Below are 23,847 nucleotides of genomic sequence, written 5' to 3'. Positions count from 1 at the left end.
AAATCAGCTTGACGCTCTCTTTCCCCAAATACTGTATGGTTCCTAAAAGACAAAAACTGTGAAAGGCAGCACAGTATAGAGAAAAGAAAGTGCATGGGGCTGTCAATCCAGACCCCAGAGTTTGAACCCTGGTTCTCTTACATCACCACCAAGTCTTAGGACCTGAGGATGAGGAAAAAGGAAAGACATCCACATACATGGAGTCACCAGTTTGTGCCTGGCACTTTATAAACTTATCTAATTTAGCTTCACAGTGCTGATCTTATTATTCTCACTGTATAGATAAGGTAAACTGGCTGGGCATGGTGGCACACACCTGTAATGCCAGCACTTTGGGAGGCTGAGGCAGGTGGATTACTTGAAGTTAGCAGTTCAAGACCAGCCTGGCCAACATGGTAAAATCCCATCTTTACTAAAAATACAAAAATTAGCCAGATGTGGTGATGCTACTCAGGAGGCTGAGAGGCAGGAGAATCACTTGAACTCAGGAGGCAGAGGTTGCAGTGAACCAAGATTGTGCCACTGCACTCCAGCCTGGGTGACAGAGCAAAACTCCATCTCAAAAAAAAAAAAAAAAAAAAAAAAAAAAAAAAAAAAGCTAAGGTAAGCCAAGTCCAAGAGAAGTCAGAAAGTTTGGAAAGACATCAGCAAAGTAGAACTCAAACCCATAACAGTGCATTTGTTGGTGTTATGTGCCAAATGATTTTGGCCTCAGGATTTTTTTAAATCTTATGATAAGGGGACACCCAGAAGATGGTGTCCACCGAATCCCTGTGCCTCACGGCTGAAGGGGATCCCAGCTTGAAGAACCCTTGTGAAGAATCAGCAGGTGGATATCAACAGAGTTGAATGCTGAAAAAGCCACACATTTTGCTTAAAAATGAGCACTAAAAAAAAGAACAAGTTCTCAATATAGATCTGAAAGCAGTGCTAACGACCTGGGTTGAGTGAGAAGGATTTGGCTGTGACGTTAAACTTGAAAAGAAAAACACACAACACAGCATCTTGTTACTGGGCGCTGAGCCAAGAAGTTATCCTCTGGGAATTATGAGTTGATTTCCCACCAAAATTCCATGGACCAAAACTTCTCAACAGCCATTTGGGGGTAGGTAGTATTATTCCCGTTCTACAAGTTAACCCTAGTTAACTGAGGCTTGTAAGTAACTGGGTTTGCCTGAGGTCACATGGCTCAAGAGTGACAGGGCCAGGATTTAAACCTAAAACTTCTCGACTCAGCTCCCATGAAATACATGTTGCCTTCCTCGTGCCTTTGATCAGCTGCTCTGCTATGTTACTGCCAAACACTAACCTCCATAAGGAGATAAAACATCAAAGGCTGCAAGGCATTTTTAAAAATGGGGCTTAAACACGATAGACGTTTATTTATTTATTTTTTTCTTATGTAAGTCAAGTCCCAAGGTAAGCAGTCCAAGGCTCTTTGGCAGCTCTGCTCCTGAAAGTCCTCAGAGACCCTGTTCTTCCCGCCTTCTTGCTCCCTCCCTTGTACTGGCCTTAATCTTACAGCCTGAAATCGTGATGTCTGTACTCCAGGCAACAGGATGGAGAAAGAAAACAAAAAGGAGAAATAAAAAGTGCGTAACAACTTCAGGAAGTATCCTGGAAATTCTGACTTGATTTTCCACCTAGATTCCATTGACCAAAGCTTGGACTTATGGCCATGCATAGCTACAAGGAAGACATGTAGCTCCGACCACGTGCCCAGCTAAACAGCAAGCGGTTCTGGTACCTGAGAAGACAGAGAAAATAGGTATGGGGAGACACACAACTCTCTCTGCCACAGAGTAGTTAGTGACAGGTGGCCAGGACTCACAGACCCCTCAATTTTCAACACATATTCTTAAGTACAGCTGGCAACCTGCAGATTTGGAGCCAACCCTTATCTTTGCCACACCTCTCCTCTCCTTCTCCACTCCCCTGAGTCTTCTCTTGAAACTGAAATGAAACCAGAAGCTGGTTTTGCTTGGGGAACCTGTCTGGCTTGAGAATGTCTAAGCAACCTGCTAACTGACTTGCTTTCCTAGGGAAATAGAAAGTGCTAAACCTCTGCAGGCTTCCTATTTTTATTTCTCTTCTCATGAAAGATGAGCATATTCTCACCATGGGACCCACTGGGAATTCTTCCAGTTCAGGATTTCCTTTGAATGTGAATATCCCATGGCAACAGCATTTGAAGGTCCACCAGCTACCCTGTCCCTGCAAAGCCCCTAAATGGGGGCATAGATGAAGGCACCGGCCCTGCACCTCCAGAGATTTGAGCTCCCAGAAGTGTTTCCAAATGAAAATAATCTGAGAGTCTCTATTCACCTAATGGCCTGTCTTCCTTCGGAAGGGAACTGGAGCTTCTAACTTAGCGGTTCTAAAACTTCAAGGTGAATAAATGTCACCAGAGGAGCTGGAGGAAAAAAGCAGACTGATTCAATTGGTTTGCTCTGGGGCTCAGGTTTTGCCTTATTTCCTTTTTTCAGCTCCCAAGGTGAGTTTGATGCAAATGGTCAGGGGACCTCAGTTGGACAGGTATTGGCCAAGCACCTCTGTCATCCTTGGCTGGACCTCTGCAGACATGAGAAGAGCTGTTCAAGGGACAGCCACAGGGCTGGAGTAATTGCCTTCTGCCTATCAGGAGGCTCTCCTGGGCTTTACACTGCGTATATCCATCTTCACTTCCCTCCTAAAAGTAACTTTCAAAGGGACATTGTTTCTTGCAAAAAGATGTTTCCTTGAGGGAAACACAGAAGTCAGTTGTTCTCTGGAGCTCTCTGGTGTCTGTGGGTGATGGATGACCCTCCACACATCCATGCAACACGACCATAACTCTCCTGGGATGCAGATGTGAAATCTATTGAGCAACTCCCTTTCTCTTTTTAGAAAATGGCCCTAGGAAGCCAATCTGTCTTTCAGGTCCAGGAAGACGCGAAGACCTGGAAGGGTTTGGGTGAGCCACTTTGGTGGGGATCTGGGTCCATGGGGGAAGTGTAAAGCTCTGTTCACTCAGTGAGGGAGGAGGAAGGTTCTATCGCTGCTTCCCGGTTCTGACATGTTCCTGCTGTACCACATGCTGTATTTGACAACTGACTATTGATTGATTGTGCATTCACCCTATGCCCATCTCTGCTACACGTGGGTTGCGGGAGCTATCAGGAGCCTGACGTCTTGCCACTGCCTGGGGGGAGGCAGGTACCACGGTCTATAACTAGATTATTTATTGGTTGGCTTTGTTCCTAGATGCTATGGAGAAACATAAAAAAAAAGTCTTAATCAGGGAGGACTACCATCTATAATGAATAAACTACAAATGTTAGTGGAATATAATAAAGGTTTATTTGTTCCTCACATCACAATCCAATGTGGATCAAAGGAAGGCTTTTTCCAAACAGTCATTGTGATTCACTTCCCTTTTACCCAACAGCTTCCATCATCCCCATGGGCCTTGGGGTCTCTGCCCAGCTACCAAGGCAAGAACAAGAGCATAGAAGGTCAAGTAGGGCAACCTAGAGTCCATCACAGCCAACGCCCCAGGGCTGGGAGATCCATGCCATGCCCACCCACCTGCCCAGTGCAGGGGAAGGAGAGATATGTACGCCATCCAAGCACCACAGGGAAAGGAGACAGGCCTGGTGCGCACGTGTGTGCAGCATTCTCACTGCCATACCAGGTGCCAGGAGTGGTGAGGAACAGCGCTGGAGAGGTGCTCTTTAATTTTTGCTTGACACCGGTAGTCAGGGAAGACCCCTCCAGGGGAGATGACATTTCAGACACAGTTGGATGGTGGACAAAGATCCAGGCATGGGCAGAGCCAAGAAAAGAGGGCTCTAGACAGAGGGATGGTGTGTGCAAGCTCCTGAAGTAGCGTGAGCTGGGTGTGCTGGCAGACTCAAGGAGAGGCTGGCTGAAGCAGCTGAAGTCGGAGGTGAGAAAGAGGTAAAGGAAGAGTTTCATGATTCTTATTGCAGAATGCTGAGACAGGCTTTATTCCAGACAATGGAGATAGGTACGGGATTACCACAATGAGTGCAGTACGGGAGAGACTGGGCTCAACTCAGAATACAATACGGACAAGTGGAAATTTATAGCCAAGGTGTAGCAGGACAAGCCGCAGACAAAACCCCTCAGATACCGAGTTAAAGAAGGAAGGGCTCTATTCTGCCAGGAGCTTTAGCAAGACTCACGTCTCCAACAACCGAGCTCCCCAAGTGAGCAATTCCTGTCCCTTTTAAGGGCTTACAACTCTAAGGGGGTCCGCGTGAGAGGGTCATGATTGACTGAGCAAGCAGGGGGTACATGACTGGGGGCTGCATGCACCAGTAATCAGAACGGAACAGAACAGGACAGGGATTTTCACAATGCTTTTCCATACAATGTCTGGAATCTATAGATAACATAAGCGGTTAGGTGAGGGGTCAATGTTTAACCAGGTCCAGGGTGCAACGCCACGCTGTCTGCCTGTGGATTTCATTTCTGCCTTTTAGTTTTTACTTCTTTCTTTGGAGGCAGAAATTGGGCATAAGACAATATGAGGGGTGGTCTCCTCCCTTGAAGGGAGCGGCGTGAGGGTCTGGGAAAGGAAAATTACAAAGAGGAAACCTCAGGGGTAAGGGAAAGGGCGGGGGCAGAGGTGGTTTCTGGCTAAACTGACCTGAAAAGGTTCTTGCGGAAGGCAGACCAGGGTGATCAGACATCACCAGAGGAAGGTGGCAGAGGAGGGCCCTGATTGGATGAGATATGGAGGCTGATCAGACATGGAGAATGGGAGATTCTGGCTAAACTGACTTAGCAGGAGTCTTGCAAAAATTGGACAATGCAGAAATGAATGTGGAATCCCACAAGGTAGGGCCTCACAGAGAAGAGAGTTCAAGGTAGCCTGACTACAGTTTGGTCCAGGAGAGAAGAGGCTGAAAAGGGATGAGGTCAGAGAGCAGGGTGGGGCAGGTTGTGCTGAGCTCTGGGGGCCACACAGGGCACCTAGTCTGTATGACATGGGCCATGAGTGACATGAACTGATGCACGGTGTTAGGATCAGGCTTTAAAATTGCATTTTCCAAAACTCTGCACTGATGACACAGATAGGTACTCTAGGAGACTGAGAGATAAAAGGCAATTCCTTCCCTAAAGAACACACAACAAAAAAGTAATCAGATCCTGCCTATTCGTATTTAAATGTCATGGTGAGTGAGACAGAAACCACATGTGTTAACAATTCAGCGAGATTGATGTGGCCTGGAGTAGTCAGAGAGAAAAGCAGAGAAATGGGATCTGAAAGGATGATGAGCATTTGGGAAGCAAAGGGGAGGTGAGAGGGAGAAGAGGCTCCAGGCAGGGTCTGCACCCACAGACACAGAAGGGGCATGAAGCGTATTTGGGGAATCTGGGAGAGTCTCAGGCTGGAACGCTCGCCTCTGGTGAGAAAGGAGACCCCGCAGCTCCCCAAGAAGATGTCAGTATCATGACCGCACTCCTTGAGGCCAATTTTCTAAAATGAAATTATATTGAACCCTGAATTAGACAGTGGAGTTGTTTTCCTCGATAACGAGGGCCAGAGCAGATCCCCAATAATTCTGAGCTCATTTGCTCCTTCCGGGCCAGCTGGTCTTTAATGGGTGACCTTATTAATTTAACTCGACTCATGAGAGAGTACAAATTGCTGCTCTAAAGGGCTGGAAAACGTGTTGGTTTCTCTACCAGGGATCTCAGTGGGGATGTAATTGTTCTGGGTCAGGAAGGTGTCATCAGTGCCCTAGAGCTGCTATCCAACCACAAGGATGGGCTGGGACCGGGGGCAGGTGTAGGCAGGATTCTGTTCCTCCCAGCTCATTATTTCAAGGAGATTAGCTCTGTTTCATTAACACTTCCCATATGTTCTGGTCCTAGGCAAATTCCAGAGAACTGTGTTTCCACTGAGCCAAATTTGCATTAATTTGTACATTACACCTTAGAAAAGATTTGGGCATGCTGATACAATTAACAACTCTTTATTTCATATTTTGGTAAGATAAGGGAATTCAGAGTGAAATAACTAATGTTTAAGAAAATAAAAGGCCAGGTGCCATGGCTCATACCTGCAATCCCAGCACTTTGTGAGGCCAAGGTAGGCGGATCATTTGAGGTCAGGAGTTCGAGAGTAGCCTGGCCAACATAGTGAAACCCATTTCTACTAAAAATACAAAAAATTAGCTGGGCATGGTGGTGTGCTCCTGTAATCCCAGCCACTCGGGAGGCTGAGGCACGAGAATCACTTGAACCCGGGAGGTGGAGGTTGCAGTAAGCTGAGATTGCACCACTGCACTCCAGCCTGGGTGACAGAACGAGACTGTGTCTCAAAAAAACAAGAAAAAACAAAACAAAACAAAACAAAACGGAAAAATAATAAAGCCAGAGCAAGAAGTAGAAATGCTTATCACATCGTGGTCCTCCACAATACTTAGATGAAATTCAGAAATTTATCCTGAATTTCTTGGCAGCCAAAGGAAGAAGGGAAATATCCTTAAATCAAAGCAAACCAGTTGCTAGGAAGCATGCAGCTTCTGCTCCTGAGACCTGAAACTTCTCACATATGTGCTAATAAAGAGAATTTAATTTAAAAAAGGAAATTTTAAAAAAATTGTTTCAAATGCTCCCTGATGCAGGCTAATAGCAGGAAACTACAATACAATTTAGGAAAATAAAGTTTATGAAGAATGAAAAAATCTGCAGTGATTTTGCATAATCTGAGGGTAAAATTTTAAACATAGAATACTGAGTGGGCTCAATGACCCCAGGCAATCTTTCATAAAACAAGCCCAAATAAGAGTGTTGAGTGCTGAGAAAAGGCAACTGCTGTGTTTTCATTCAACAAACACCTGGTCCATAACTCAATTGTTCAATACGGGGTCTTATGCCAGGTGCTAGAAATAGATGAATGAATAGCTATGACTTCTGTCCTCAAAATACTTATAGTCTATTCAGGAGACAGATGTATGGACAGATTATTGCAATTGCAACATGCTGTGCCTTGTGGGGGAAGAGAAGGGAAAATAAACCTCATCATTAGCTGAGCTGCTGCTGACTCAAGACTTCGGGAGCAATTGCTGTGAGAGATCTTCTCATATTATGTTTCTCTAGCAACGGGAATTTTGACCTGCTACAGTAGAGATAAAGTTTCTTACCTCCAAGTCACTGTTTGATTTGAATTCTGTTTCCTTTTCTCCTGTTTCTTTGTCCTGTTTTGCAAGAGCAATAGGTAGAATGGGAAATAAAGAAAAATGCACTTTAGTTTTGAAAAATCACAATCAAGATAAGTTAATTAAAACTGACAAAAGATTTCTGGAGAAAAACAAGGGCCCAGTCTTTTTGATGTTTGGAGCTACCACAGTGATTAAAATAACACTCGGTCTGTTTGTGTTGGCAGGCCAGTACCAGAGGATGAACAAGCCTCTTCTAGACTGGGTAAGTCAGCTGCTTCCCTTATCTATTTTATACGTCTTTAATATTGCAAAGCAGGTGAATTTGATTCAAGATACTGGGTAAAATGTTTAAAAATCAACAGCAACAGGCTGCGTGCAGTGGTTCACACCTGTAATCCCAGCACTTTGGGAGGCCAAGGCGGGCAGATCACCTGAGGCCAGGAGTTCAAGACCAACCTGGCTAACATGAGGAAACCCCGTTTCTACTAAAAATACAAAAAATTAGCCAGGCATGGTGATGTGAGCCTGTAATCCCAGCTACTCACGAGGCTGAGGCAGGAGAATCGCTTGAACCCAGGAGGCAGAGGCTGCAGTGAGCCGAGATAGCACCATTGCACTTCAGCCTGGGCGACAAGAGCGAAACTCTGTCTCAAAAAAAAAAGTAACAGCAACAACAACAACAAAAAATACTTTTCCAAGTGGCATACTTTCCTGGCAAGAAAAACTGCATTTTAATTCTTGGGTATAAAACTATATTCCAATTCCTCAGCTATAAAATGGAAATAAAAATTAATTAACATGGTCATCGTGAAGGCTGAATAAAGTGAAAATACCAACACACTGTGCCGGCAAGTGCGTTATGAGAAGCACACTTCCTAACACTCATAGTAAAATTTTAAATTGAAATAAACTTTCCAGAGAGCAATTTCATAATATCAAGTAAGCAACATTAAAATACCCATTTTTAGCCCAATAATTCCATTCTTGGGAGTTTAAAAAGCTAATCTAAAATATGTACTGATACTTAAACATATTCACAGATTTTATAATATATTTTAAATGGCAGCACATTTGAATTATGCTAAGTATTCAGTAATACAAAAGTAACTGCATCTTGATACATCCATTTTATGAAATCATTTGCAATATTTACAAATAATTTTAACAACTAGAGAAAAAGATTAAAATTTATAACATTAATTCAATATATTTTATTACAAGCAAATGTATAGGTATATAATTTAAATAGTTTTCACTTGCATATCTATAGATTAGATAGGCAGATGTATGATTGATTGATTGACTGATTGATTCTGTTCATAAACTCATTGACTCTTTACTGTTTGAAGTAGCTCTTTAAGAATCTAACTAAAGCTTATGGACCCTTACCCAGAAACATACAAACACACATACACATACACACACATGCACACACAAAAATTGTAAAAATTAAAAGGTTCATGGGTAAAGAATATTGAACCTCTAGTTAAGACTCCTTGAAATTGTTAGAAAATAGATAATACATTAATAGGTAAATAGATATAACTCTATATTTAAAACAAATGTCTCTTTCTCTCTCTTCCTCTCTCTCTCTCTAAAGAAGTACACCAAAACACTTACATTTACTCCTGGGGGCAAAAGTTTCTTCTTACCTGGAGTGATGGTTGTTCTTCCCAGACTTCTTATCATGTCCTGACTCTACCAAGTCTAGCAAAGGTATTGGGTGGAAAGTTGGAAAATGGGTTCAGGCTCACATCCCAGTTCTTCCAGCAGGTCCAAGACTTCCCCCAAGAGGCTATGCCCTAGAGGGCCTTGGTGATGGCCGTAACAGTATGTAAATGGCACCTTTGCACAAATACCCATCTGTCAAATCCCCAAAGGATTCTCCTGCCCGAGCTCCAGCTCAGAGCTCACTGGCTGTACAGTTCCAGAACCGAGACACCTTCTCTCCCTTTACTGTGTCAATGGTGAAACTTCCTGGAGTACACATACTAGCAGCTTTGCTTTGCTTTGTCCTGGGTACTGAGCTCTACCTATGGCTCAGCACATCACCTAGAGAAAAAAGATCCAACAGGTACTGAGTTCCTGCTGTGGAATAGATACCAAAGTAGAGACTTGAGATACATTTTCTCAATTAACAACAACAAGATAAGGTGGGTTTAGTCATCTCCAATTTACAGATTGAACATATCAGTCAGGGAGCTTAAGTAACCTTCCCAAGAATGCAAGATCAAGAGTCATGTCTGTGCTTACACATAACATGATGCCGGCTGCAGATTTTAATGCGGAGGAGCACATTCCAGAATTCCTATAATCACCATTGTGTGTGAGTGCATCTGTTGCAGACTGGTGTCCATTCCTGCCAGTCTAGTGTTCAGACCCAGAGCCTTTGATAGGTGCCTGTGTTAGTCTTCTAGTGTTGCCATAACAATATGCCATAAACTGGATGGCTCAAACAACAGAGGTTTATTTTCTCATGACTCTGAAGACCAGAAGTCCAAGATCAAAGTGCCAGTAGGGTTGGCGAGAACTATCCCCTTGGGATGCAAATGACTACCCTCTCCCTGTGTGCTCACATGGCCTTTCCTCAGTGTATGCATTTGGGGACGGGTGGGGAGAGAGAGGGAGAAACCCAGAGAAAGAGAGTGAGAGAACTCTCTGGTGTCTCTTCTTATAAGAACACTAATCCTATCAGATAAGAACCCCACCCTCAAATGTTGTGCAGTACCAATGGTCTGTAACCTGGTCTCCTGGTTCCATTTCAGGAATGGAAAAATGACCACAAAAAAAAAAAAAAGGCAGTCTTGGCCAATTCACTTGGGGAGGGGGCGGCTGGGGGGATATGAACCCACAGAATTTTCTTGACTATACATTTTACCTAAATTCTCACACCTAAACCTGATCGAATGAACTAGAATTTCAAAAATGATGGTGTCAGCTTTAGCACAAAATTTCACATTGCAGTTGCTTTTACTGTGATAGCGTCACATTTTAAGACAATATACAGAGAGTGGTGTCACTTCTTGAGGCCCCACCCTTCACGGTAAAGACCCAAATAATTGCATTTGTTTTCCATTGCTGTCATGTCACATCCCCACAGATTTGGCAGCTTGACCATTTATTATCGCACAGTGGATGCAATCAGAAGTCTGGGCACAGCATGGCTCAACTAGTTCCCCTGTTCTGGGTCTCACAGGACTGAAAGCAACATGCTGGCAGGGCTGCATTCTCCTCCAGGGGCTCTGAAGAGGAACTTGCTTCCAGATTCTTTCGGGTTGTTTCATAGAATCCAGTTCCTTTCTGTTGTAGGACTGTGGTCCCCATGTCCCTGCTGGCTGGCTGTTGTCAAATCCTTCTACTCTTGGACTCTCTCTAAATTGTCCTTCTGCCAGATCTCTTTCTTTCTTGTCTACTTCCTTTCTCTGACTTCCTCTTCTGCTTTTTAAAACAGGTTTTTCTGAGATAAAATCTACCTGCCATTCAATTTACACATTTTATGAGTACAATTTAATGGTTTTTTTGTATATTCACAGAGTTGCATAACCATCACTCCAATCAATATATTTTTATCATCTCAAAATGAAACCCAGTTCCCCCTTCCCCCAGACCTTGGCAAATATTAATCTACTCTTTATCTATAGATCCTCCTCTTCTGGACATTTCATATAAACAGAATCATGCAACATTCCATTTTGTATATGACTCCCTTCTTTCATTTAACGTAATATTATCAAGGCTTATCCATGTTATAGCATATATCAGTACTTTATTCCTTTTCATTGCTGAATAATATTCCATTGTGTGACTATACAACACTTTATTACCTATGCAGTAGTTCATGGATACTTGGGTTATTTCCACTTTTTTACTATTAAGAAAAATACTGCTATAAACATGTGCTAGTTTTTGTGTGAATGTGGAGTTGCTGGATTATATGGTAGCTCTGTGTTTAACCTTTTGAGGAACTGCCAAAGCATTTTCTGCAGCAGCTGTACCCTATTACATTCCCATCAGCAATGCATGAGATCCTCAAATTCTCCACATTCTTGCCAGCCCTGATTATTTTCTGTCTTTTTTTAAATCATCTTGGTGTTGTATGGCTGACATCTCATTGTGCTTTTGAGTTGCATTTTCCTAATGGCTAATGATATTGAGCGTCTCTCCATGGGATTATTGATGATTTTCATATCTTCTTTGAAGAAACATCCATTCAGATCCTTTTCCCACTTTAAAATTTGGTTATTTATCCTTAGATCATTGCATTGTAAGAGTTTTTCATATATTCTGGATTTAAGCTCCTTATCAGATACATGATTTGCAAATATTTTCTTCATTCCACAGTTGCCTTTTTATTTTTTGTGGTCTTTTGAAGCACACAAGATTTTCATTTTAATTAAGTCCAATTTATCTATTTCTTTTATTGCTTGTATTTTTTTGTTCTATCTAAGAAATCATTGCCTAAGCCAAGAAATGAAGATTTACTCCAATATTTTAAGGGTTTTATAGTTTTAGCTGTTAAATTTATATTCAAGGCCCATTTGCATTTAATTTTTGCATATGATATAAAAAAGAGGTTCAGCCTCACTGCCATGCATGTGGATATCCAGTTGTCCTAGGACTATCTGTTAAAAGACTATTCTTTCCACCCATTGAATTGTCTTAGTACACTTCTTAAAAATCAATTAACCCTCAGTGTGAAGGTTTATTTCTGGACTCTCAATTATATTCCAATTATCCGCACATCTATCTTACTACCAATACCACATTGTCTTGATTACTGCATCTATGTAGTAACTTTTGAAATAAGTGTTAGTCCTCCAACTTTATCTTTTTTTTTTTTTACCCAAGATTGCTTTGGCTATTCTTGGTTCTTCTTATTTTCTTAAGAATTTTAGGATTATCTTGTCAATTTCTGCAAAATAAATCAGTATGTTAATTTGCAAAGTATTTCTATTTTAACAAGATTAAGTCTCCCAATCCATGATCATTAGTCATCTTTCCATTTATTTAGGTCTTCTGAAATTACTATCAACAGTGTTTTTGCAGTTTTCAGTGTACAAATTTTGCACTTCTTTTGTTAAATGTATTTCCATATATTTTATTCTCCTTGACGCTATTGCTAATATAATCGTTTTCTTTTTTAAAACATTTTTGTACAGATGAGGTCTCACTCTGTTGCCCAGGCTGTTCTCAAACTCCTAGCCTCCAGCAATCCTCCTACCTCAGCCTCCCAAAGCGCTGGGATTACAAGCATGAGCCATTGCACCTAGCCCATTTTCTTAATTTCTATTTTCAATTTGTTATTACTAATTTATAGAAATATAAATTATCATTACTAGCATATAGAAATACAACTGAATTTGATATATTAATCCTGTATCCTGACACCTTGAGGAATTATTTATTAGTTCTAATAATTTTTTAGTGAATTCTTCAAATACAAGATTATCTTATTTGCAAATAAGTCCTCTTTCTGCTTCTGAGGGTTCATGTGATTACATTGGGCCCACCCAGGTAATCCAGGACAATCTGCCTATTTTAAGGTCAGCTGATTAGTGACCTTCACTACATCTGCACTGTCCCTTCACAGCAGTACCTAGATTAGTATTGATTGAGTAATCCGAGATGAGAATATTGGGAGATATCTTTAGAATTCTCACTAGCACAAGAATTAAACTTCTATTTAAGATCCCAGACCCTAGATTCTTAAATATTTAACTTGCAGCTAAGAAAGTCTACCCCGCTTCTCTAGCCAGCACTGTAGCCTGTCTTTGTCAACATTGTACCTTCCTCTGACTCACTGGAATGTTACCACCTGCTTAGGAAAGAAACTTTGCTGCAGTCCTGGATGGAGCAAAAGGCCACAGTGATGATGACTATGATGACCCTGAGCTTCAGATGGAAGAGACATGGCAGTCGATTAAAATTTTACCAGCCCGGCCTATAAAGGAATCTGAATATGCAGGTAACGTTTGGGGGTCTGCCTAAAATAAGAAGATGCATGTACATGCCGCCATATTGCACACTATTTAAAGGTGCGGTTTCTGAATTAAACAACCGTAGGTTAACGTCTGCCCCCATGACTTACTAGCTGTGTGACCTTGAGAAAGTCTCTCCAATCCACTTTCTCTTTCTGAAAACAGGGTTCATAATAATAGAAGTTGCCCCAGAGGGCTCTTTTGAATATTATGTGAATGATGCATGTTGAGTTCTCACCAGAGGACCTGGTACCAAGCCAGAGATCTGTAAATCCCAGTTATTATTATCACGATGCTCTCCTTGAGCCCTAGGAACAACGATGAGCATAATGGAGGGTGGACAAGCAGGGATGCAGCAGCATGGGAAATGTTAAATGAGGTCTGCATAGAGGGGAGTAGAATGAAAAAAAAGACTTTTTAACTTGGTTAATTCATTGTGCAGCCAGCCAGCCTAAGAGCGTCAGCAGGGCATGGCAGCAAAGCCGCAATTGTTAAGAATAAGAGGACCTAATTTCACACCCACCTCTGTCTCTAACTGTGGCACAAAGGGCAGCTTCAGCAAGTTCCTTGAGATAAAGCACCCTATTGTAAGGGGAAAGAGGAAGCATTCACAATTTCTGAGGGCCTGAACCACTGAAGTGAATCTATAGAAGTGTATGTGGAGAAAGTCATCTTGTAAATGATGATGACTTTTCTTGTTCATTCATTCAGTAAGCATTCATTGAGCATCTACTATGTGCCAGTTTCCATGTTGGGATTGATTGGGGGACACAAAGACAAACAATGCAGGATCCATACCCTCAGGAAGATGCAATCTAGTGGCAGAAACCAGCAGCTCAACCGATGAATGTGATAGGATATGCTAAGTGTGTAATATAGAAAGGAGAGCTGGCATGGGGTGTGACTGGGTGGGATCTAGTAAGATTTTTAAAGGGCATGGCATAGCCAAAATTTTGTAAGATTTATAGAATTTCTAAGGTGAATGAGAAAATGAAGAATGTTCAGGTTCAAACTTTGGCGTTTTTTTGTGTGCACTGAGATGAGCAATTTCTCCTCTTCATACGTCAGTCTCCTACTCTGTTAAATGAAAGCAGAATTGCTTGCTCTTACTTACATTGTAATGATCCAATGAGTTTGTAGATGTGCAAATACTTTGTAAATTGTAATGTGCTGAGTCCACATAAGGTATGACTTTCATATTTTTCTGTTTGCACAGATACGCGCTATTTCAAGGTTGCAATGGACACTCCCCTTCCGTTAGACACCGGGACCTCTATCTCCATTGGACAGCAGACCTGGAACACACAGACGAGGTTGGAAAGAGTGAGTAAAGACTGGACATTGTGACACAAACATGTGTAGGGCTCTTCCTAACCAGCTAGAAACTGCCCCATCTCCTGTCCCCCAGGCCATCTTATTAGGGAAAGAGCAGGTCAAGCTCATTGAGGTGGATGGGAGGTGACTCTTATGACTAGTAGCATCATGGCCCTACCTCTAGAAAGAAGGAGAATTCAGATGTGAGGAAGATTGTGAGCCAGAGAGCATGCTAAGGATTTTGACATGCATCTCATCTAATGCTCATCGCATTCTCCAGAGAAAGAACATGAACTCAAATCTTTCTGATCATAATATAAGATTTTGCCCAGAGTCTCAGCCCAACATGGTAAATTATGAGCTGGGAGGTAATAAGTAAGTCACGAAACCTCTCTAAGCCTCCTTGTAACTTTATCTACCAAAGAGGGAAAAACAGAAAATCCTACCATGCTTATTTCAAAATGCTGTTTGGAAGCTACAAAAGATAATTTTGCACCACTGCACTCCAGCCTGGGTGACAGAATGGGACTCCGTCTCAAAAAAAAAAAAAAAAAAAAAAAATCTAGTAAATGCAAATGCCCTAAATGCATACATAGAATTTTATTTTTAATAAAACATTTGCTAACACTTAATTTTCTTAATCCAGAAAGGCATAAAATACAAATGATCGCCCCCTGGGATTGCAGTTATTGGTCATAACATTTTCGTGCACTTCATTATCAGTATTTTGTTTTCTTTTCTTTTCTTTTTTTGAGATGGAGTTTCACTCTGTTGCCCAGGCTGGAGTGCAATGGCACAATCTCAGTTCACTGCAACCTCCGCCTCCCGGGTTCAAGTGGTTCTCCTGCTTCGGCCTTCTGAATAGCTGGGATTACAGGTGCACGTCACCATGCCCGGCTAATTTTTCTATTTTTAGTAGAGACGGGATTTCACCATGTTGGTCAGGCTGGTCTCAAAATCCTGACCTCGTGATCCACCCACCTTAGCCTCCCAAAGTGCTGGGATTATGGGCATGAGCCACCGCGCCGGGCCATTGTCAGTATTTTCTATACAGATATCTGTCAAACAGGGGAAGCCTCATTGTTTAGTATATACCTGCTTTATTTTTCTTCTCACATTAAATTCTGGTATAAAACAATTTCTCATGTGATAAACAAGCATTCATAAGTATAATTTTTGTAGACAAAGCATAACCCACTATGGGATTTTCAATTATTTTACTAAACCATTGAGTGAAGACATTTTAAAGGCTTTCAGTATGTATTGTAAAATTTCCTTTCTAAAAAATTGTTTCCATTTACCATCCCAGCAACTCTGTATAGGAATGTCCACCCCTTAGAAATATCACCAAAACTGGCTATTATTTTTTCAGTTGTATTTTTTAAAAAGGGATTTCACTATTCTTTTTTAGTTTGCACCACAGTTATTAGTGAGTATTAACCTGCTTTTGAATATTCCTCACATATTTTATATTCATTGTCTGTTTAACTTGAGGGCTTCTGTTAACTTGGACAGAAAAATGAAACTACAAATCTTATCAAGCAACACCGACCATTTACACAGAAGATATCTGATAGAGACTGAAGGAGCAAGATGAGTGATGAAAAATCAAACACTTCCTTTTTACACGGGCACAGCAATGATTGAAGCTAAACACTTCAATCATTCACTCAACAAATTCATTCAAGAACTATGTCATCGGTGCCTGCTAGGATCAGACACAATTATAGACTCTAAAGACATATCCGTGAACCACCAATTCCCTGTGCTTATGAAACATATATGCTAATGGTAGGAGACCAGTGATAAATAAATGCACAATAGACAGACAATAGATAAGCAAGTGTACTTTGAAAAATAATGATAATGCAGGACAAGGAAGGTCAAGGAAAAAAATTCTCAGTAGAGATCGAACTGAAAGAATGAATGATATTTAATCCTTAAAACATTCTTGTGGCTGGACGTGGGGGCTCACGCTTGTAATCTCAGCACTTTGGGAGTCTGAAGTAGGCAGATCACAAGGTCAGGAGTTCGAGACCAGCCTGGCCAACATGGTAAAACTCCATCTCTACTAAAAATAGAAAAATTAGCCGGGTGTGGTGGTGGGTGCTTGTAGTCCCAGCTACTCAGGAGGCTGAGGCAAGAGAATTGCTTGAACCCAGGAGTCAGAGGTTGCAGTGAGCCGAGATTGCACCACTGCACTCCAGCCTGGTGACCAAGCGAGACTCCATCTCAAAAACAAAAACAAAAACAAACAAACAAAAATCTCAAAAGATGAACATCATCACTTCCATTTTAATAGCTGCAATTTTATAAGCTCTGTGCCTTTGGGTCTGTTACTCAACCTCTCTGAGCCTTCATGATCTTACCTATATAAAATCCATCACTGTTGTAGTAATACATAGAAAACACAGTATTTCTATGTGCTTCCAGCACATAGGCTGAGGTGGGAGGATTATTTGAGCCTGGGAGGTCGAGGCTGCAGTGAGCTGAGATAGCACCACTGCACTTCAGCCTGGGCAACAGAGTGAGACCCTGTCTCAAAAAAAAAAAAAAAAAAGAAAAGAAATGAATCTTCAATAAGATCCAAGAAATGCATCTTTGTGCTTCCAGCCTGAAGCACAAAGCAATCAGTCCACAGAGGACATCTCCATGAGGTCAGATGCTATTTTAGCCCCAACACCTACCATGGTGACTTTGTAAGAGGTTCTCCATAGATATTGGTTAAATGAATGAAAAATAACAAACTTTCAATCATTTGAACTCAAGCTTTAAAAATAAATACCTGTTTAGTAGGGAAAGAGACCGAGTCTTTCCCCAGTTCAACTTCTGTTCACAAAAAAGACTTTCTCGGTCTGGCCTTCAAAATTCTTCTATTTTCCTGCTACTATTTGCTGCTGTCATCAAGATCTGCATCTAGGGCAGTCCCCCAGGGGCTGTCTGAGAGGGAGGAGAGCATTTCAGGACACTCATCACCAGAGCATAAAGTGTGGCCAGGGAACGAGAACTCCAGAGAGATTGGACCAGTGGCTGAAGACACAGTTCTGGTCCGGTTATAAAGAAGTAGAGAACGCTGAACTAAAAAAGTTGAGCTGAACTTTCCCTGTAAATGACTGGCAATCCCTTTTCACATAGGTAAGCCTTCATGAATACAATTTTTTTTTTACAAAGAATAATTCTCATTTGATTTTTTAAAAAACAACTATGCCAGGATTTAAGCCTTTATTCTTACACTTTCTATTCCTTCATATCATCTTTGTAGCTTCCTGTTAAAAACAAGTTTCTTCCTTTGGCTAGATCACTTTGCAGGTGGAACTACAATCTCAGCACATTAAGTCAAATGAAATCATGTGAGGAAAAAGGATAGGGCAAGGTGAGCAAAATTTCAGAGGGGAGTTGTCTCATAAATTCAACAAGAGTTTGGCCTCAATTCAGATGAAGAGGGAGTTTTAGCCAGGTGCAGTAGTTCATGCCTGTAATCCCAACATTTTGGGAGGCCAAGGTAGGTGAATTGCTTGAGCCCAGGAGCTCAGTAGCAGCCTGAGTAACATAGTAACATCTCATCTCTAAAAAAAAATTAAAAAAAAAAATAGCTGGTCGTGGTGGAGCATGCCTGTAGTCCCAGCTACTCTGGGGGCTGAGGTGGGAGGATCACCTGAGCCTGGGAGGTCAAGGCTGCAGTGAGCCATGATCATGCCACTTCACTCTAGCCTGGGTGACAGAACAAGACCTTGTCTCAGAAAAAAAAAGAGGTGGGGGAGGAGTTTCACATTTGTAATCAGTGTTGTAAAAATCAAGTATTTATGGCAAGCAGATTATCTTTTTTATGACAATCTCATTCCTAGGAGTTGATTCTTACTAGTTCTGCACATTTATGTTGAGATTAAACTATCTGTGAAATGGATCTCCAGCCAGGTGTGATGGCTCACACTTGTAGTCCCCACGTTTTGGGAGGCCAAGACAGGGGGATTGCTTGAGCCCAGGAGTTCAAGACCAGCCTGGGTAACATTGTGAAACGCCATCTCTACAAAAAGTACAAAAATTAGCTGGGCATGGTGACGCACGCCTGTAGTCCCAGCTACTTGGGAGGCTGAAGTGGGAGGATCGCTTGAGTCCGGGAGGTCAAGGTTGCGGTGAGCTGAAATCATGCCACTGCATTCCAGCCTGGGTGACAGAGTGAACTCCAGCCGGAGCGAAAGAGTGAGACCCTGTCTCAAAGAAAATAAAAAGAAAGAAAAAAAGAAATGGATCTTCAATAATTTTTACAAAGGCCAGTTCTTGTCTAGACCCCTTAGGTGGGTCTTGACAACTGTCTTGCCCTAAACCACTGCCCATCCTTCTATTTATTGAGCATGTACTGTGTACCAAGCTCTGTGCTTAGCAATGGGGGTAGAAAGGTGAGCCAGTGCCCACAGTCTAAGGGAGGAGGCAGTGACCCAGATGGGCAGTTTCCATGTTCTAGGAAGTGGTCAGATGGAGGTAAGCACAGTGTACAAATGCACGCAGACCTGCATCTCCGAGCGTAGCCAGTGCCATTGGAGGGGTCTGATGAAGGAAGCCATATGATGCAGTCTTCCACAACTGGCACATGTTTCATTGTGATCAGTGGTTCTCCATGGAAAGTTTTTGCCCCCCAGGGGACTTTTGACAAAGTCTGGTGACATTTTTGGTTGTCACAACTGAGTTCTACTGACATCAGTAGGTAGAAGACAGAGATGTTACTAAGCATCCTACAAGGCACAAGAATTTTCCAACCCCAAATCTCAATTCTCAGTAGTACCCAAACTGAAAAATCTGTTACAATGTACCTGTGAATCCAGGCTGGTATTTTTCTTTGTTCCCTCATAATCTAGCATTGCCACAGACACATTAGTAGGTACTAGTAAATATTTATTTGACAGAAGTTGGGAATTGCCCCAGGGGAGGGACAGGAAATATTCCTGGGCCGGGGAATCCTGTACTAATTCTGCTGCTTGGGACTACTTGGAACCCCATCCTAAGACCCTGAGATTGCAAATCCCACCTAAGATGGAGACAACGGGAACCTTTCCTGCCTCCATGACCAGGCTAGCAATGCAGCGTGGGGCATGAGCATTGAGAGAGACTCCCTCTGTGGGGCAGGCACACAGGGAAGATTAAAAGATGAGCGTGCACAAGAACATTGAAAAAACCTTCCGGCACCCCAGTCCCCACAAGGTAACCCTGGAGAAATTGAAAGCTGATGGTGTAATGAAGAAGTCAATAGCCACGATAAAAAAAAATAATCCAACCAACACTCAACCCCTAATTAGATATAACCAAAAGAAGAAGGGCCACGCCCTTTCCAGGCATAAATACTGTGGTTCAATGTTCCACAGAGGTAACGGGGGATTCAATGGGCCCCTGACCCACCATGCCCAACTCAACCTGGTGCCAATAAAGACTAATACTAAGACCCTAATATTAACCTAGGCTTAAAGGTTTTCAAAGACGTAGGGACCCCTTTATGATCTTCATCTTCTTCACCCTTATGTCTTCCAGTTGTGTACCCCTTAATAGTTCACTAATGTCTTTAATAATATTAATAGTGATACATGAATTCAGTGTGGTTAGCGATACCTGTGTTCTCGGCACAGTGCTTGTGTTCCGTGTTGTCCTCCCGTCCTCAAAAGGTATCAGTGCTTTTGTTACCTCCATTTCACAGATAAGGAAACTAAGCCTCAGGAAACTGAGGCTAAGTAATTTGTTATGTTCTCACAGTCAGCACAAGCTGGAGGTGGAATCCTAACCCAGGCCTTCCCACGAGGCCATACCCTGACCTGCCTGCCTCATTGCTTTCATGTACCTGATCCCATAGATGGATCTTCATGTTAACTCAGGGACATGAATGATGAGCATTTTTCCTATGATAAAGATGAAAAATCTGAAGTTAATAATACACTCAATGTCTTTTCCAAAGCCAGCAATAGAGGCAGGATTGGTTCTCAATCCCACGTGTTTTTATACCAAACACCACTCAAGCCACTGCATCCTTCATTGGCAGAGGTGCATGTATTTATACATGTTTGTTGACAGCCAACCATACATTGAAAACCAGAGAGCCCAGGGACTTACGGCTTTATCCTTGGGAACCTAACCACAGAGAGTGTCAAGACATCACATAGTGTCATAGTCACAACTGAAGAGATAATGGTGCCTCATTGTCTTGTACAGGTGGACAGACCCATTTCTAAGGACATCAGAAGCCAAAACATTAAAGGTAAAGTCATGTTAATCGAAGATTAAAATGTAAGTATGAAAACATCTATTTTGCTTCTAAGATCCTCTCGCATTATTGTTTGTGGTCATGGGTGATCTTACACGAGGTGATCTATTGAATTACACTTCAGGAAATAACTATCTAATTTTAGACACAGTCTCACATACTTTATGCCTATTTATTGCCTTACCTTATTGCTGAAGAAATTGATTGTAAAAATTCATATTCTTTGTTGTGCAATTTTGGAAATGAATTATTTTGAAACATATGGATTACATTAAATATATAATCATGTTATCTCTCTAAGCATACCCCCAGAAAAGCCACAAGATAGAAATCTAATTTTAAAACATTGATTAATTAATATGAAAACAGATTTTAAGGCTTTAGGCAAAACAACTCAATTTGAAGACGAAAATACAAGTACGAGCCTAAAAGCAAATAATCAATTTCAGTAGTGCTAGAAGCATAAATGGAAGACAAGCCCAAGACATTTAATGGTATTGTATCCATTATAGCTTCTCTCATCATTTTCCCCCGTGCCCCTATCTCCTCTTACAATGCTTGACTGGAAAAGATGACAATGCCAAGATTCACTTTGCCCAATAATTGAAACACATCAAATTCACCTTTCATGTGTCTAATGCTATCATCTATAATGTATTACTAGCGCCATCTTTTCTTTAATGGGAAAGCGTACCAGTTAGAGTCCCAACAGGGAATAGGCAGCACACTCAAATTAGGATAATTTAAGGAAATTTATGGCAAAGAAACTACTTACCAGGTGAGTGTGGTATAGGGGGAAGAACAAAGAATGGCGCAAGAACCATGGCTGACAGCAGCGGAGCTGGCCCTACCCCTAGGTGCAGAGGGATGAGGGGACAGTTACTGAAAACTACAAGGAGCACACCACCTGGAGAGGAGCAGTGATCACTGGTCCCGGGACACCACCAGCCCAGGCAGACTTCTTGGGGAGGGGACCAAGGGAGTAAACGCCCCATCTCTCTCTCCAACCTCCCTGTGACCTCCTGTTGGGGCTTCCCAATGGCTAAACCTAACTAGAAATGAGAGGATAGGGCAGTCCCTGTGTGTCCCTACTGGTCAGTGTCCCCAGGCGGAGAGCAGGGTAGAGAAGGGTGAAGGTGGAGGGAGGTTCTGGAGGGCAAATGGAAGACACTCACAGCAGGAAGTGCCAGCGCAGTGAAAAGGGGATGGAGAGTAGCCAAAACCTAAGGCACACTCCCTGGCTGTGTGACCTTAAGTAAGACCCCTAACCTGAGTTCTCCATTTATTTATTTATTTATTTATTTATTTAGTATTTATTTATTTATTTATTTTGAGACAGCGTCTCGCTCTGTTGCCCAGGCTGGAGTGCAGTGGCGTGATCTTGGCTCACTGCAACCTCCGCCTCCCTGGCTCAAGCAATTCTCCTGCCTCAGCTTCCTGAGTAGCTGGGATTACAGATGCATTCCACCATGCCTGGCTAATTTTTGTATTTTTAGTAGAGACGGGGTTTCACCATGTTGGTCAGGCTGGTCGCGAACTCCTGACCTCGTGATCTGCCCACCTCGGCCTCCCAAAGTGCTGGGATTAACAGCTGTGAGCCACCACACCCGGCCCTTCTCCTTTTCTTTAACCAGCACATTAATTCACCACCTGGTGAATTATGTAGAGAAAGTATTTTCACTCCTCTTAACAGAGAAAGGGATGGGAAGCATTGAGGGATCACAGACCAGACCACAATCATCTGTTACAAAAATGGCCTCAGTCATAATAATATGCTTTGTAGGCACTCATGAAGAAATGAGTCCTGGAGAGAAATCAGATGAGAAATTAACTTCATAATTGCCATCTGATTTATAGTTCACTATGGGCATCCACTCTCACTTCTTCAGCTGCAGAAATTTCTTCGACCATTATTCCACATATCAGTATGTCTGTTTACCTCTCTATCTGTATGTTTATCTACCCTTTGCCTCAGTTCACAAAGATATTAGTTAATAAAAACTTGAACAATAAAATAGAAGAAAATCTACATAGATGACATAATTAAAATAAAGATAAAATGTAAGATCCTTAGGCACACATCACTAAATTCTATAATTAAACTGTTATTTTGCCTCTGAGCTACCTGGTAGTCTAAGCAAAAAGGGAATCAAGCTTCCTTATGTGGTATGATTTTCCCATTACAAGAAACAAACCAGTTCCTCAGAGACAGCAAGAAAAACACATCTTTTAAGATTAAGTTAGTGCTCTGTTTTGCAGCGAATGTTGGCTGATATATGGGTCCCACGACTACAAAAATATGAGCATTTTGTAAAGCAGACTCCAGTGTAAACTGAGGCCACAACTGCAAAGAGGACTTCAGTGAAAGCAAGGCTCAGAGAGGTTGAGGCTTTTGGGGGTGGGGCAGGTTGTATAGACGACTTCTCCAATAAGAGTTATTTTCTTTACATCATCCTTTTCTACATTTCCATAATTGATGGTTCCCCATTACCATCCAGAGCTCTAAGGTACCATATCTAGAACGAGGCTGGAAGGGGGGAAATTAATATGAATGTCCCCCCATTTTAGGATCAGGCATCTTGCTTAAAAATGCTTGCATGATTTATGTGTTTATTACAAAATTCTGTATTTTTGATGCAAACACATTCTCAGATAATTTATTCACTCTCACAAAAATGTCATAGAAAAAAAACATATCGGTTGGTTCAGTAATGGCAGACTTTTATGGTGATATTTTTCATCAAGTTGAGCAGTTATAGATTTATGTTAATGTACATTTTATGTCATTTTTCTTGCAATCATATTCTTACATTATCTGTAAACTGTCAGATTTCAAGAACTTATCTTCCCTAAAGCTTGACTTTTTGTTTTTCATTCCTAAAAATAGGTAAAAGTTTATTTGGAGGCAAAGTATTTACAATACAAGTTGTGTGTGATGAACCACTAGCATTAACCATAGATCTAGAAGAAAGAATCTTATTTTCAGATAGGAATAGCTATAATTTTCAAATACAGCGTGGTTTATTTTTCTAGAGAAACCAAAGCTGAGAATAAAGGAAGCTAAATTGCATTTTCTCTTTGCCGTAGATGTGAACCAAACACAAACTCTAAGCCAATTTCCTTTGAGGTGACA

General features: G+C 41.7%; 1 protein-coding gene and 1 long non-coding RNA gene across 3 annotated transcripts in view; one reads left to right on the top strand and one right to left on the bottom strand.

Annotated features, from left to right (window-relative positions):
• The window catches only part of LOC104005982 (uncharacterized), a 164,319-nt gene that overhangs the window by 37,211 nt on the left and 103,261 nt on the right, over positions 1–23,847 (bottom strand). The window contains exons 3-5 of the long non-coding RNA XR_001716752.4: positions 14,271–14,451; positions 8,831–9,230; positions 7,161–7,214 (exon numbers count right to left, since the gene is read on the bottom strand). This is a non-coding gene — a long non-coding RNA (uncharacterized LOC104005982). The remainder of the gene's footprint in view (positions 1–7,160; positions 7,215–8,830; positions 9,231–14,270; positions 14,452–23,847) is intronic.
• Positions 1–23,847, top strand: part of CLNK (cytokine dependent hematopoietic cell linker) — a 264,742-nt gene that overhangs the window by 167,311 nt on the left and 73,584 nt on the right. For both annotated transcript variants that reach the window (XM_520687.9, XM_009447358.4), the window contains exons 5-8: positions 7,403–7,440; positions 13,002–13,143; positions 14,373–14,479; positions 20,663–20,708. In XM_520687.9, coding sequence (XP_520687.3) covers positions 7,403–7,440; positions 13,002–13,143; positions 14,373–14,479; positions 20,663–20,708 — 333 coding nt within the window. The remainder of the gene's footprint in view (positions 1–7,402; positions 7,441–13,001; positions 13,144–14,372; positions 14,480–20,662; positions 20,709–23,847) is intronic.

The sequence above is a fragment of the Pan troglodytes genome, chromosome 3 (genome assembly GCF_028858775.2).
Source record: "Pan troglodytes isolate AG18354 chromosome 3, NHGRI_mPanTro3-v2.0_pri, whole genome shotgun sequence".
In the NCBI taxonomy this organism is placed as follows: Eukaryota; Metazoa; Chordata; class Mammalia; order Primates; family Hominidae; genus Pan; species Pan troglodytes.
Note: the sequence above shows the minus strand (reverse complement) of the source record. Positions and strands in the feature narration are given on the sequence as shown.